The 13,987-nt window shown below is 35.1% G+C and overlaps 1 protein-coding gene across 6 annotated transcripts in view; it reads left to right on the forward strand.

The window, feature by feature from the left end:
• The window catches only part of GckIII (Germinal centre kinase III), a 331,425-nt gene that overhangs the window by 251,573 nt on the left and 65,865 nt on the right, over positions 1-13,987 (forward strand). For all 6 annotated transcript variants that reach the window (XM_069828215.1, XM_069828211.1, XM_069828212.1 and 3 more), the window contains one exon: positions 7,413-7,637. In XM_069828215.1, coding sequence (XP_069684316.1) covers positions 7,413-7,637 — 225 coding nt within the window. The remainder of the gene's footprint in view (positions 1-7,412; positions 7,638-13,987) is intronic.

The raw sequence follows: 13,987 nt of genomic DNA on the forward strand, positions 1-13,987 counted from the left end.
TCACAACATGTGGACTATCCAGGCTACAGTACTCAGTGAATTCTAAGCACGTCCTCCGTAATAAGATGTTTTCTCTCGTATGTTAACGTGTTTTTTTTTCCTGCTTTCTTCACAAGGCCGCCGTGATTTGCCGTCATTCCCGCAGAAGACACGTTTTATCAGGTCCGATATTTCCACAGATAAGTGACAGGTCTATCGCTATGAGTTACGGTGAAGAATAAATTAGGATTAGTAAGGAATCGGGTCTTGGCCCTTGAAATTGGTATTATCCCAGAATTTGTTTGGAGGGACTTGGGAAACCACGAAAACCCAAGTCAGGAGAGCCGACCTTTGGGTCGAACACCGGTACTCCTGAGTACGAGACGGGAATGATACTCGATTGTGCTCCATTCCTCTCCTGCTTATTCTCATTAAATGAAAAATGGTGTCTGGTTATAGTACATTATGCAACGAGCCTATAATGATAGTAATTAAGAAGCGAGTATGGATGTTTATGAAACGAGCGCAAGCGAGTTTCATAATTTTCATACGAGCTTCTGAATTACCATTATAGGCGAGTTTCATACGACTTTTTATGCTCGACCATATTTCTAACTTGAAATTATTCAGATGTATACATTTTATTTGTATCTGACAAGATCGGAAGTGACCTTGTTCTAGGTCGTGAATTGTGAGATGTGCGCAGACGCGAAAGTATTGATTTTTTCCGAGGAACAATAATGTCATTGACCTTGTGTAATCCCGTTAAACTTGGTATAACCTTGATTATTGAATTCGACATTGAAAAACGAGATGACAAATTGAATTTATTTGAATATTATTTACAATTACCGGTAACGCTAATTATTATAGTAACAGAACATGACCTTCTGCGACAGTATTGGATTTCCAGCCTCCGTGACTTTTCGCTAATTCTCTTTCGATTGCATATCCGAGAATAATCGATACATGCGGTTTTATAACGGTACAAAGCTGACTTGTCATTGGCTGAACACCTGTAAGCTGAGTTGTCATTGGCTGAAAACACCTGTACTTTAATGAGTAGGTGTACTTTAATGACATGCATTAAAAGACTGCTACCAGGTGTATAATTACTACATTTCGGCATGGTCGAGCATAAATTTTTTTAACTTAACATTGACTATGCAAAATTTAGTTGAGGGTGAATAATTATACAGGATGATTCACGAGGATTTACCGTTCCTTACAGAGCTTATTTCTGAACACATTCTGAGTAAATAATGTTATATAAAGCATTTGTCCTAATCTCAATATTTTCAGTGTTAGACTACACTAATTTGAAATTGTTTGTAAAATACCATTATTCTTGAGATTTAAGGGTAAAAGAATATCACAGGTAAAGAATTAACTATTTAGGAATATCATTTCTTTAATTAGCTAATATTCTGAAGCTAAAAATGTGTTGTGAATTCCATAGTTGATTCGTACAGATTTTTTTTTTTTCGATTTTTAAGTACAAAATTACATTTTCTTACGCATTTATCACAACAATTGTTACAAATCACGTGACTCTTGTAAATTCTTCAAGAGTGTACATTAGGTTGCATAATGCATTTGTAAAGAATCAAGTTTCTAAAGTCGTATGATTTGTAACAATTTTTGTGATAAGTGCGTAAGAATCATGTCATTTTTAGTTAAACATTGGAAAACAAAATCTGTACAAAGCAACTGATAACACATTTTTAAGCTTCAGAACACTAGCCAAATAAAGAAATGACACTTCTGAATAGTTCAGTCTCTATTTGTAATATTCTTTTACTCTTAAAACTAAAGAAATAAGGTATTTTATTAACAACTTCAAATTAGTGTAACTTTGAAAATATTGAGATTAGGACAAATGTTTATACGACAATTTTTACTCAGAATTTCTTCGGAAATAAGCTCCGTAATTGACGATAAATCCTCGTGAATCACCCTGTATAATAAATATCATTAATGGATTTTAATCATTGGCTCGTTCCACCGGTCACTATCGTGGGATGAACGTAATATCCCTTGATGTTCATAGCCGTTCTCTAATCATATGATCAATAGCATTGAGACAAAATAGTAATGCATACAATTATTCCAAATACATTCTCTATCTTGAACATCAACCTAAATTTATTTAATCTGCTGAAGTTAGGCCATCATGCCTTCTCTGCCACATCACCAGAACATACATGGTTCTGTACAAAAAAACAAATGAAGAGAGAATTAATTGCTCATTCCTCAAAATTTAAAACAAAAAATCATAAGTCAAGACTCAGAAAAAGCTGAAGACGAGATACTGTACAGATTATAAACGCCGAAAACATTCTTAATAAAATCGTACATTGAAACTTAATAAACGCACATCGTTCGCGATCCACCTTCATTAAGTTGAAGGGACTAGCTAGTATTCCACTTCAAAATATCCTGTAGAAACCTCCATAAATTTGTATGCCAGTCGTGAAAATACGGTCAGTATTTGGAGGTTGGATAAAATAGCATACCTACCTTAATTTTGAAACGGTACCAAGCATATCCATGAACACTGTATTCTGATGCAATCTTACAAAAAAAAAAAAAAGAGGGGGGTTTCTTTATATTATTGCTTCAGCTGTTAACAATACTGTAAAAAACATAAATCATTTTGACCATGTTTATGTTCCGCAGTTATTACAACAAAACAAATGGCTTTTAAAGAACCAGGAGGTTCATTGCCACCCTCACATAAGCCCGCCATCGGTCCCTAGCCTGTGCAAGATTAATCCATTCTCTATCATATCCCACCTCCCTCATATCCATTTTAATATTATCCTCCCATCTACGTCTCGGCTTCCCTAATGGTCTCTTTCCCTCCGGCCTCCCAACTAACACTATAAGCATTTCTGGATTCGCCCATACGCGGTACATGCCCTGCCCATCTCAAACGTCTGGATTTAATGTTCCTGATTGTCAGGTGAAGAATACAATGCGTGCAGTTCTGCGTTGTGTAACTTTCTCCATTTTCCTGTAACTTCATCCCTCTTAGCCCCAAATATTTTCCTAAGAACCTTATTCTCGAACATCCTTAATCTCTGTTCCTCTCCCAAAGTGAGAGTCCAAGTTTCACAACCATACAGAACAACCGGTAATACTGTATGACTGTTTCATAAATTCTAACTTTCAGATTTTTTAATAGGAGACTACAGATGACAAAGCTTCTCAACGAATAATAACAGGCATTTCCCATATTTATTCTGTGTTTCATTTCCTCCCGAGTGTCATTTATATTTGTTACTGTTGCTCCAAGATATTTGAATTTTTGTACCTCTTCGAAGGATAAATCTCCAGTTTTTATATTTATATTTCTTACAATATTCTGGTCACGAGACATTAGCTGATATAATTGTTTTATAAATAATTTTAGTAAATTTCTGCTTTGTAAATACCTATGTAACAACATTTACAGAAAAAATTAACTTTAAGCTTTCCTAGCTACGGAAATGATCATTAGACAGAGCATAATATACGGGAAAAAATGGAATTAAAAGAAAAGAACAGGAAAGGTCACAAAAGAAAAACACAGTAAAGGAACAAAAATGATACTAAGAACAGTAAAGTTAACAAAGTAAATAAATAAACATGATAGGCAAACATTAGTAGTCCAAACAAATGCTTTCGCTAGGACACAAAGTATAAGCCTAGATGATATTTAAAAATAACAAGCGATCTTCTGATGTTAGTCTGTTTCTTCAGTAGATTTTTAATTGTTTTTGGAATAAATAGCATCTTGAGACTATGAAAAAACAGCGATCTTTCAAGAATAAGGGATTTCTTAGCAGAAAAGATGAAGACTGGGAAGTTAAATTGTATTCCAAAGTAACGGTTAAAATATTTTTTGTCAGGATCTTCCTGCACACTTGGCAAGGGAGTGTGAGGTGAGTTGTCAACCAGATTTTTTTGTCTCGTCAAACAAATGTATATAATTAACAGGTTTCAGCGTACAGGCAGTTGAAGTCATTAGCCTTGAAAACTATTGTGGGTTCGAATCCCTCCAGGGTGTGAATGTTTGTCCGCTATCTTTGAGTGGTCTTTCGATGTCTCAGATGAAGGCAGCCTCTCTCTGACCCGCTGTCATGGGAATCCTACAACATATGAATATGAAGTTTAAAATTGTCGGAAATTAAAGAAGGAAAATGTCGCAAGAAATTGTAGGAGCTATTGACATGTACAATAGTTATTTATGCAACAAGTGGATAATCTTGATGATTATGGCATGAGTGAATGTTTGTCGCACTCACTATCGTGTTGAGTGGAAGAGAAGGTCTTATGACCATAACTCTGCCAGTGAAAATAAAACATTATATTCTATTCTACAACTACAGCCACGGGTATTTGAAATATAGACGATTTTTGGCTTCTTCGGTAAGCATTTTCCGCTCTCCCTTATCAGTGCCTATCTCCTACCTGTCCCTAAATCTTGCTGTAAATGCTTTAGTAATAAAATAATAATAGAATTAGTTACAAAACATTAAGATTTCTTACTCCAGGGCATGTTTGTTCTGATTGTTAACCAATATCACACATTCACAGCTTTCTGATATGTGATTAGCATGTCGCAAGATTGCTACTTAAGACAATATAGGACACATACTACAAGACAATAGATACACACCCAGTTTTGTGAAAGGGAAATTAATGCGCACTTGCCTGCCGGGAATCGAATCCGGTCCGCTAGATTTGTAGCCGAATGTGCTAACATTTGAACCAGAACGGAGTACGCATGAACAGGATTCAGTATCTAACAATAATTTGTACGTGGTTCTTCATGTTATGCTGGCTATGTTAACCTTCTTAAATGTTTTCCTTCAACTGAGGTGTTAATGTGACAAGAAAGGTCTTCTGAAAATACACAGTATGAGCAAGTAAAGGAATTATTTTGCTATTACAGTTGAACTTAGTTATGGCGTCATGACATTAAAGTGACAAAATAAATTATTTGTCTATAAAAAAAGGATAAATAAGTACAGTAAATAAACATTTTTTTTATATTCACAGTATTACGTATTTGTACAGTATTGTAATTTAATTTGTAATTTTATGTAGGGCTATAATTACTACAACTTTTAAAAACTGTACTTTTTCGCGTTCTTTTTTCTCTTCAGTATTAAAAAATAAATATACTGTACTGGATTGTAGAAAATAGTAAAATATAGAGTAATATACTATAATATACGTAATTCAAATACATACAGAATTAAGAACTTGAGTTGAATAAATCGTTATAATTTTTCTGCTTCCTTTTTCGCAAAATACAGCATCTGTAAATCATTATCATTTCTCCTTTAACCAAACCAAATTCACGACACACATTAGCTTTTTTTTTTTTATATAACATTCGCTTTATCTTCCACACTAAAAACTTTTTTATATGATTGCAGATTGTTCCATTGTACTATGCATAGCACCTGTTTGCAAACTAAATTTCTGAAGTTACAGCACAGTCTAGTATATACAGTCACAGTCTAGTATATACAGTCGCGAAGCTCAATACGTAGTAAATATGCAAACATTAGATAGTTGCTCACCACTAGGATCGCTAATATCGCCTCATTACAGGCAATGCAAAATAGTACCGTCACAGTCTATTGTTTCTAGCACCCTCAAAACTCAAGCTTCGTGACTGTATATAATAGACTGTGATACAGTCACGAAGCTCAATATGTAGTGAATATGCATCCATAGATAGTTGCTAACCACTAGGATCGCTACTATCGCCTCATCACAGACAATGCGAAATAGTACCGGCACAGTCTATTGTTCATATTAACCTCAACAACTCAAGCTTCGTGACTGTATATCATCGTTGTTCCTGCAATAACTCCTATGTGACATATTCATCGATTTTCAGATTTTTGCTGTATTAAATAGTGATACAGAAAATCACAAAATCTCCTATATGTAATTATATTTCTTTGTTTCGAAAATGTAAGAATTCACAGTCTCCTATATACGGCTGCAATAGGATGATTACATGTGTTTTTTCTTCCTACTGAAAAATTTTATATTTTGCACATAGGAGTTATTGCAGAACAACGATGATATACTAGACTGTGGTTACAGTCTGAGCTGAATGTTTGATCTATCCCACATTCAACCTCATTTCTTAAAATCTCTGTTCTTGGTGCGTAGTATTCTTTTTTCACAATAGCTGTAAACGGTATTCGTCGCTAATGACCTTACCGGGTACCTGCGAATTCCTCTCAACGATAATCTCTGTTCAATGTACGTAGATCATGAAGTTTAAGGAATTTACGTTGTTTCTCAATATGGATATAAATGAGTTACTTATTAGAAATGTGCCGTTATAAAAATAATAAATCACATTTGCTTAATACGGATAAAAACCGCACTTCTTAATCATTTTCTGTACCAGGAGTCGCACTAAACGTGATCGCTATAACCAAGTTCAACTATATATATTAGTGGCGGATGCTGATGACCTAAAAATCTACTTAAAATTATCATTAAAATGCCCTTAAACTAATATAAAAATGACAAATTTAAAGCAAAATGGCATTTAAATATTATTCACCATACTCGCACCACAACTTCTTAAAAATTAGTCACCTTGTTTTAATGGCTGCCCTCCAGATCTTGGAGAGAGGAGGCAGCTTTCTGGAATTTGGCTAAGATAAAGGAAAAGAATATGCAACAAAATGAGGGTTTTAAGGGAAAACTATAGATTTTAATGAGGGTTTACAATGGGTGTCAATCGGTGATCCATGTCAGTGCCTTCATTCTCCGTCTCCTTCCGCGCTTCATTCTTGATACCAGATATTCCAGATGAGGGCGTGTGAATGACAAAAACAAATTGTGGGCGCAGCGTGCATTCTTGCAATTTTTGTGTTAAAAATACTATCTACTATAGTAGACATCCCTTCCAAATTATCTAAAAGTTCTTCAAATATTAAAAATGACCAAAAAATTCCGAAAAAAAAATATATATATAAAAACGTCAAAAAATGTAAAAAAATGCAATACAAGAAATTACCTTTTTACGTTGATATTAACATAGAAAGGAGTTCTTTATTAATAGGCATCGTCCTAATGTGAAAAATAAGATGACTTTTCATCAACATCCGCCTCCTATATATATATATATATATATATATATATATATATATATATATATATATATATATATTACCTTTAACATCTGCCCATGATCGATAAAAAATATCACAGAGAGAGAGAGAGAGAGAGAGAGAGAGAGAGAATTGAGAATTCAAATATTTATTGAAGTGGTAAAAAATATAGTTACAAGCACAGAGATAGATGCTGATGTGACGCCGTCTGTTGAAACTTTGTGTTGGGAAGGTAGGCGGATTAGAGTACAGCGTGCTTCACCTCACATTCTAATACTATTCTTGTTTTTGTTCCAGAAGGTGGACCCTGAACTGATCTTCACGAAACAAGAACGGATCGGCAAAGGGTCGTTTGGCGAAGTATTCAAAGGAATCGACAACAGAACTCAGCAAGTAGTTGCCATTAAAATAATAGACCTAGAAGAAGCTGAAGATGAAATCGAAGATATTCAGCAGGAGATCATGGTGTTGTCACAGTGTGACAGTCCCTTCGTTACCAAATACTTCGGCTCCTACCTCAAGGTCAGTATCCAGGGGTCTCCGATTCGTATTTATTACTGTAGAGTCGGAATGTGGCACTGTGTGGTTTCCTTGGGCAGTGCCGTGCTTCCTGAAATGGTAGTCAAGGACTTTAAAATTCTGTCACCCCGCCCAGCGGCTTTCCTTATCGGGCTCTTGACTCGTCCACATGAGTTTTGCTGCTTGTAAGAGAAATTCTTAAAAGTGATCTTGTATACTCAGTTCATATTGAAATCAGTGCTAGGCTCTATTTAAAATACGTCTGTATTTTGTAATTTGAAAGGATTTTCGAAAGTATTACATACCCTTATTATTATTCAAATATATGAAATTGTTTTGTATTTTAAATACCCAAAAAAACTTTCTTTTTTGCCTCTGCGGGATTTAAGGTTTGTTGCTCTGGCTACAAAAGGAGTTGACTGCACTGCGTATCGTTTCCTCTTCTTCTTCTTCTTCTTCTTCTTCTTCTTCTTCTTCTTCTTCTTCTTCTTCTTCTTCTTCCATGAGTTCAGTTTTGTTTGTTCACTTCGTCAAAATGAAAGTGGCCGGCGTCTGAGAGACTGAGTTCGAATCGGAATTTTCGTGAGCGCTCGGGACAGCCAGGCTTTATTCAAAAGATTGCGTATATTCTTCTAGTAGTTATAATGGGAACACAACTATTAATCACTAAAATCTTCCAAGAAAATAATTCATATACGAGATTTAAAACAGACAGATCGATTAGAGTGTTTAAACAGTGAATTTTATAACACAAACACTATATACTGTATAACAGGTTCTCAAGTGGAGTACGAGCATTGCTCGTTACAATGCCATTCTGACTGCAGTAAAACTCTTAGCGGAGTTGGTAGAGCGTTAGCTAAAAGATTGTGAGATTGCAAGTTCAAATCTTCGTTGAGTTACTAAACTTTTTATTTTTGTTGCCTTTTAAATGCATCAGTGAAAATATAACAGGTTTTCGTCATTTTTTTATCCTTACAATACTTTTCGATTCATTATTTTTTTCGTGTTACTAGAAACTTTTGACGCTAGATGGAAGTAACACTAAAGATGACAGTTAGGGGCTTTCATATTAAAATGTAGTATTAATTACTTTATTAATCCCTGCTGCTTTGCACTCTATTGCCTAAGGAACATTCAGTAAATATGTTGACGGTTAAATAATTGGCAATAATTAATTTGCAAGTTGTGCTACAGAGAATATAATTATTATACTAATCTAAATCCGTGATCATCAGGGCCTAAACGTAGTAATTGTAAACAAGAAGAAAAACCATAATTCTGATGACAAAATGTATCCTGATTGTCTGGAATTATAACCACAAATTTTTACCAATTTTGTAATTATGTGTAAGTAACGTGAATTAACATAAGCAGAATTATTTGATTATAATTACACTAAAAGAGTTGTAAAAAATAAAAGAAAAGACAAGACAAAAACTTCTCTACGGAGATTCGAAGCATGCTGTGGAGGTATAGCCCAAATCAGCGCGCACGGAGGTTTACGCTAGTGAACTGCGCGCTCCCTTTGTTCTATTTCCTTTGGTTCTCCGTCTCCGTCTCTGCCAGTTAAAATAAACCATTATTATTATTATTATTATTATTATTATTATTATATTCCCCTGGTCGTGCATTTTGTATTCTCCCTGTTCTCCTTGTATCCCCCATTCTCTTGTATTTTCCCTGTTCTTACATTCCCCCTGTTTTCCTTGTTTTCCCTATTCTCATTGTTTCCCTTCTGTTCTCATTGCCTACCATTTGTTTTCCTTGCCTTCCACGTGTTCTCATTGGCTTCCCCTTATTCTGCTTGTATTCCCATTATTCTCTTTGTATTTCCCTAGTTCTCGTATTCCTATTGTTCTCGCATTTTGCTTGTTACCCTTGTATTTCCATTATTACCCTTATATTTTCCTTATTCTTCTGAGATTTCGCTTGTTTTACTTGTATTCCCATTATTATCCTTGCATCCCCTTGATCTTTTTGCATTTCCCATGTTCTCTTTGTGTTCCCGAGATTCTTCTTGTATTCTCCGTGTTCCACTTCCAGATTTCCATTGTGAATGATGACTCAACTGCTTACCGATACTATAACATTTACGTTCTCAGGTTAATGTTAATATTTTCATTGTCAATGGGCCTAGTTCATTGCAGAAATTTTTGTTAGGATGGTGCACCACCTCACTGGGCTCTGGAGGTACGCACATCCTTAGATAACCATTTTCCTAGGCCAGTGATGTCAATGAGGGCGCAAACGTGCTCATAGCCCGTATGCGCTGATCAGAGCACGTAAGGCACGCAGGTACAAGTCACTGGTGAACACAAGGGTTGTACATTGCACATTGATGAAGAAGTCGTTCAGTAAGTTTCAGGCTGACTAAACTCTAACTTCTTGTGTAAGTGAAAGATGAGTTTGGTTTGTGGAAATTATTTAGTTATAAAGACAAGCAGTGTCGAACGCCTGAAATTATTAGTTCATCTACAGAATGATATAATATTCAAATTAGTTTGTTTTTATTGATATTAAATAGTAGTAAATGTATGTAAAGATATATTGTAGAGCTTCTTTCTCACAGCATTGTATTTATGTTTACAGAATAAAGTACAGACAAAAGTGTGTGCTGCTAATGACGTAAATTCGTTAAATGTCAGTTAGGAGTTGTGTCTATAAATTGTCCACATTTTCGTACATAAATTCTCAGTTTAACGATGTTTCTTACTATTACGATATCGTTCTGTCCAGATATTTTGAATTACGTGAATATTTATCAGAATTCATAATATAAAAACAGAGACAGTACAGAACTAGTTGACTGTACATGGATCGAGGAACGTAACTTTCTCAAGGATATATTAGAGCATCTGAACGTTTTGAATTTGAGATCGCAAGGAAAGAATCAATTAATTTGTGTCGACAGATATTATTAAAAGCTTTCAGATGAAGATTTCATTGTGGATGTCGCAGATTTCACAGCACAATTTTTATAATTTCAACGCCTTCAGTCATTGACCTCTTCAACAGTGTAAAATATTGAAATGTTTTAAAAAATCTTTGGGAAGAGTTCCATAGACGATTTAAAGACATTGACCTACTCCAGCTCAAGTTGGATTTGTGTCGGCAAAAATCAGAAAAAAAAAAAAACACCTCTGAATTACGCGAGAAGTCAGGAATTTAAATTTGTTTCTAGAAGTGTGATGATGCTCATATAAGTAGTACATGATTATGTAACAGTTAATAATAATTAGGCCTAGGCTAATTATAGACCTCATTATGTAAAACTGCTTAAGTTAAAGAGAAGCTATGTTTATTATTTGTTATATCCTACTATTTTATAATTAATTGCATTTATTAGAGAGGTACATGTTACAAAATACGCTTTTATTTCTTGTTTTCTTGTATGAGCGTAACACATTATCTATTACTGAAGAGCAGTTTAATTAATTTGCAGTGATAGGCCAATAGAGTTCATTTTGCTCACCCCTTCTTGTTCACCGCTACTGCTTGTAGAAACAGGTTCATTGGAACCCGAGAGCGCTTGGGAGCACGTAGCGTCTTTCGCGTGCTCTGACCTTGACATCCCTGTCCTAGGCGATGGATTGGGAGGGATAGCCCATTCCCTTGGCCACCACGATCACCCGACATAACCCCCTTGGATTTCTTTTTGTGGGGTTAAGCAAAGGATATTGAGTATCAGACGCCAATTCCCAATATTCAAGTCCTACACAAAGAATTCAAGACTCCATCACATCAGTTACTGTGGAGGTACTACAGCGGACATGGCAGGAAATTGATTAGCGCTTTGATATCCTAAGGGTGACAAGAGGGTCACACATAGAAGTGCATTGAGGTAGTAAAAACAAAACTTAGAGAGATTCTCTTTCACATAAAAAACACTTCTCGTTTCATTATTTAGTTATTTACATCTGAAGTTGTGAAGATAATTTATGGACACGGTGTAGATTTTAACACAGCATTCTGGACACGTTTCTGAGTTACATTTCTGAAGTTTGAATCATGAAGAAATAAGTAACCATGGAATCATAGCCTATTAGACTGATGAAAAGTGAGGTTACTTCAGAATAGCTAATTCGGGCTAAAATGTAAATATGAATGTTAAATTTGTTACTTATTTGTGTTACGTGTAATATTTACGTCATGAAGGATCGAGATAATGCATTAATTTCTTACTGAATGGAATTTGTACAAACTCAGAAAAAAAAAAAAAAATGAGCCGTCTAATTCTACGAAGTTGCAGATACAACGCATTGCGCTTGTGCGATAAATAAGAGCGCCTAAATGTATGCTACTAGTAGACAGTCTTGCGAAGCTTGTTTACATTTATAGGAGTACTGCTACGAAGACTCAGCCCACATTTCTTTCCGTATCTGTACATTGAATATTGCATTTTCTTTGGCAATGCGTAAAATGAATGGAAGTTTAGTGCTTAAAGTGATTACTTTTTTGACGCACTAGTGTTTTAAAGCCTACTTTACGCACTGATAACAGTGGGTAAAATGCAACTTCACTCACTGTTGTAGAAAAAGAAAGTTCTTCAGTTACAGCTGCCGCATTGTTTTCTTCAAACTATTTTTAAATAAAGTGTATTCATTTTTATATTCTTCAGTTACAACTGCTGCATTGTTTTCTTCACACAATTTTTAAATATAGTGTATTCATTCTCATATTCTTCAGTTACAACTGCCGCATTGTTTTCTTCACACCATTTTTAAATATAGTGTATTCATTCTCATATTCTTCAGTTACAACTGCCGCATTTTTTCTTCACACCATTTTTAAATATAGTATATTCATTCTCATATTCTTCAGTTACAACTGCCGCATTTTTTCTTCACACTATTTTTAAATATAGTGTATTCATTCTCATATTCTTCAGTTACAGCTGTCGCATTTTTCCTTCACACAATTTTTAAATATAGGTATTCGTTCTCATATTCTTCAGTTACAACTGCCGCATTGTTTTCTTCACACCGTGTTGAAATATGGTGTATTCATTCTCATATTCTTCAGTTACAACTGCCGCATTGTTTTCTTCACATCATTTTTAAATATAGTGTATTCATTCTCATATTCTTCAGTTACAACTGCCGCATTGCTTTCTTCACACCGTGTTGAAATATGGTGTATTCATTCTCATATTCTTCAGTTACAACTGCCGCATTGTTTTCTTCACATCATTTTTAAATATAGTGTATTCATTCTCATATTCTTCAGTTACAACTGCCGCATTGCTTTCTTCACACCGTGTTGAAATATGGTGTATTCATTCTCATATTCTTCAGTTACAACTGCCGCATTGTTTTCTTCACATCATTTTTAAATATAGTGTATTCATTCTCATATTCTTCAGTTACAACTGCCGCTTTGTTTTCTTCACATCATTTTTAAATATAGTGTATTCATTCTCATATTCTTCAGTTACAACTGCCGCTTTGTTTTCTTCACACCATTTTTAAATATAGTGTATTCATTCTCATATTCTTCAGTTACAACTGCCGCATTGTTTTCTTCACACCATTTTTCATTCATTTTCGTATAGGCTATTTCCCTTGATTTCCTTGGAGACAGTTCTACGTACAGTATTTCTAGCTTTCCCTAAAATTTCGTCTGAAACTTTTGACTTCATTGTCATTAACAAGACGTCGTAACCACGCCAATACATTATTCAAGTGATCACCTTTGTAAAATTGATATCAGAAATATATTCCAATAAATAGAAGACCATGGCGTGCCAATATGAATAAATACTGAAAATAAGATTACATTTTAGTTTAATACTAGTTTTAAAAACCACTTTATGAACTGAGTACCAAAAAATAACATGTATGTAACAACTACGTCAAACCTTCAGCGGCCTTACCACTCCTATTCTGTGAGTACCGAACGGCCGCGCTCTTGCACAAGTACAGTATGTCGCACCGTGAACTTAACCCGGGCTATGGTATGGATGATGATGATGATGATGATGATGATGATGATGATATGTGCATTAATGATGGCGAAATGAGTCCGAGGTCCAATGTCGAAAGTTACTCAGCAATTCTGCTTCAATTGGTTCAGGGAAAACCCCGGAAAAACCCTCAACCAGGATTTGAACCCGGACCCGCTTGTTTCACAGTCAGACGCGCTAATCGTTACTCCAAAGCAGTGGACTTCACGTACTAGCCTAGATCATATATACCCAGATTGCTCGGCCTTATAGGTTTTGACGGTAACAACTTTTGTCAGATTTACTATGCTGCTTTCTAGTTGTTACATAAGGAGTCACGTCGTAACTCCCATTTGTATTGCATTAGCGACTGTACTGTCATCTCGTGTTCGTTTACGGCAGACGGGTG

This window comes from Periplaneta americana, chromosome 6 (genome assembly GCF_040183065.1).
Source record: "Periplaneta americana isolate PAMFEO1 chromosome 6, P.americana_PAMFEO1_priV1, whole genome shotgun sequence".
In the NCBI taxonomy this organism is placed as follows: Eukaryota; Metazoa; Arthropoda; class Insecta; order Blattodea; family Blattidae; genus Periplaneta; species Periplaneta americana.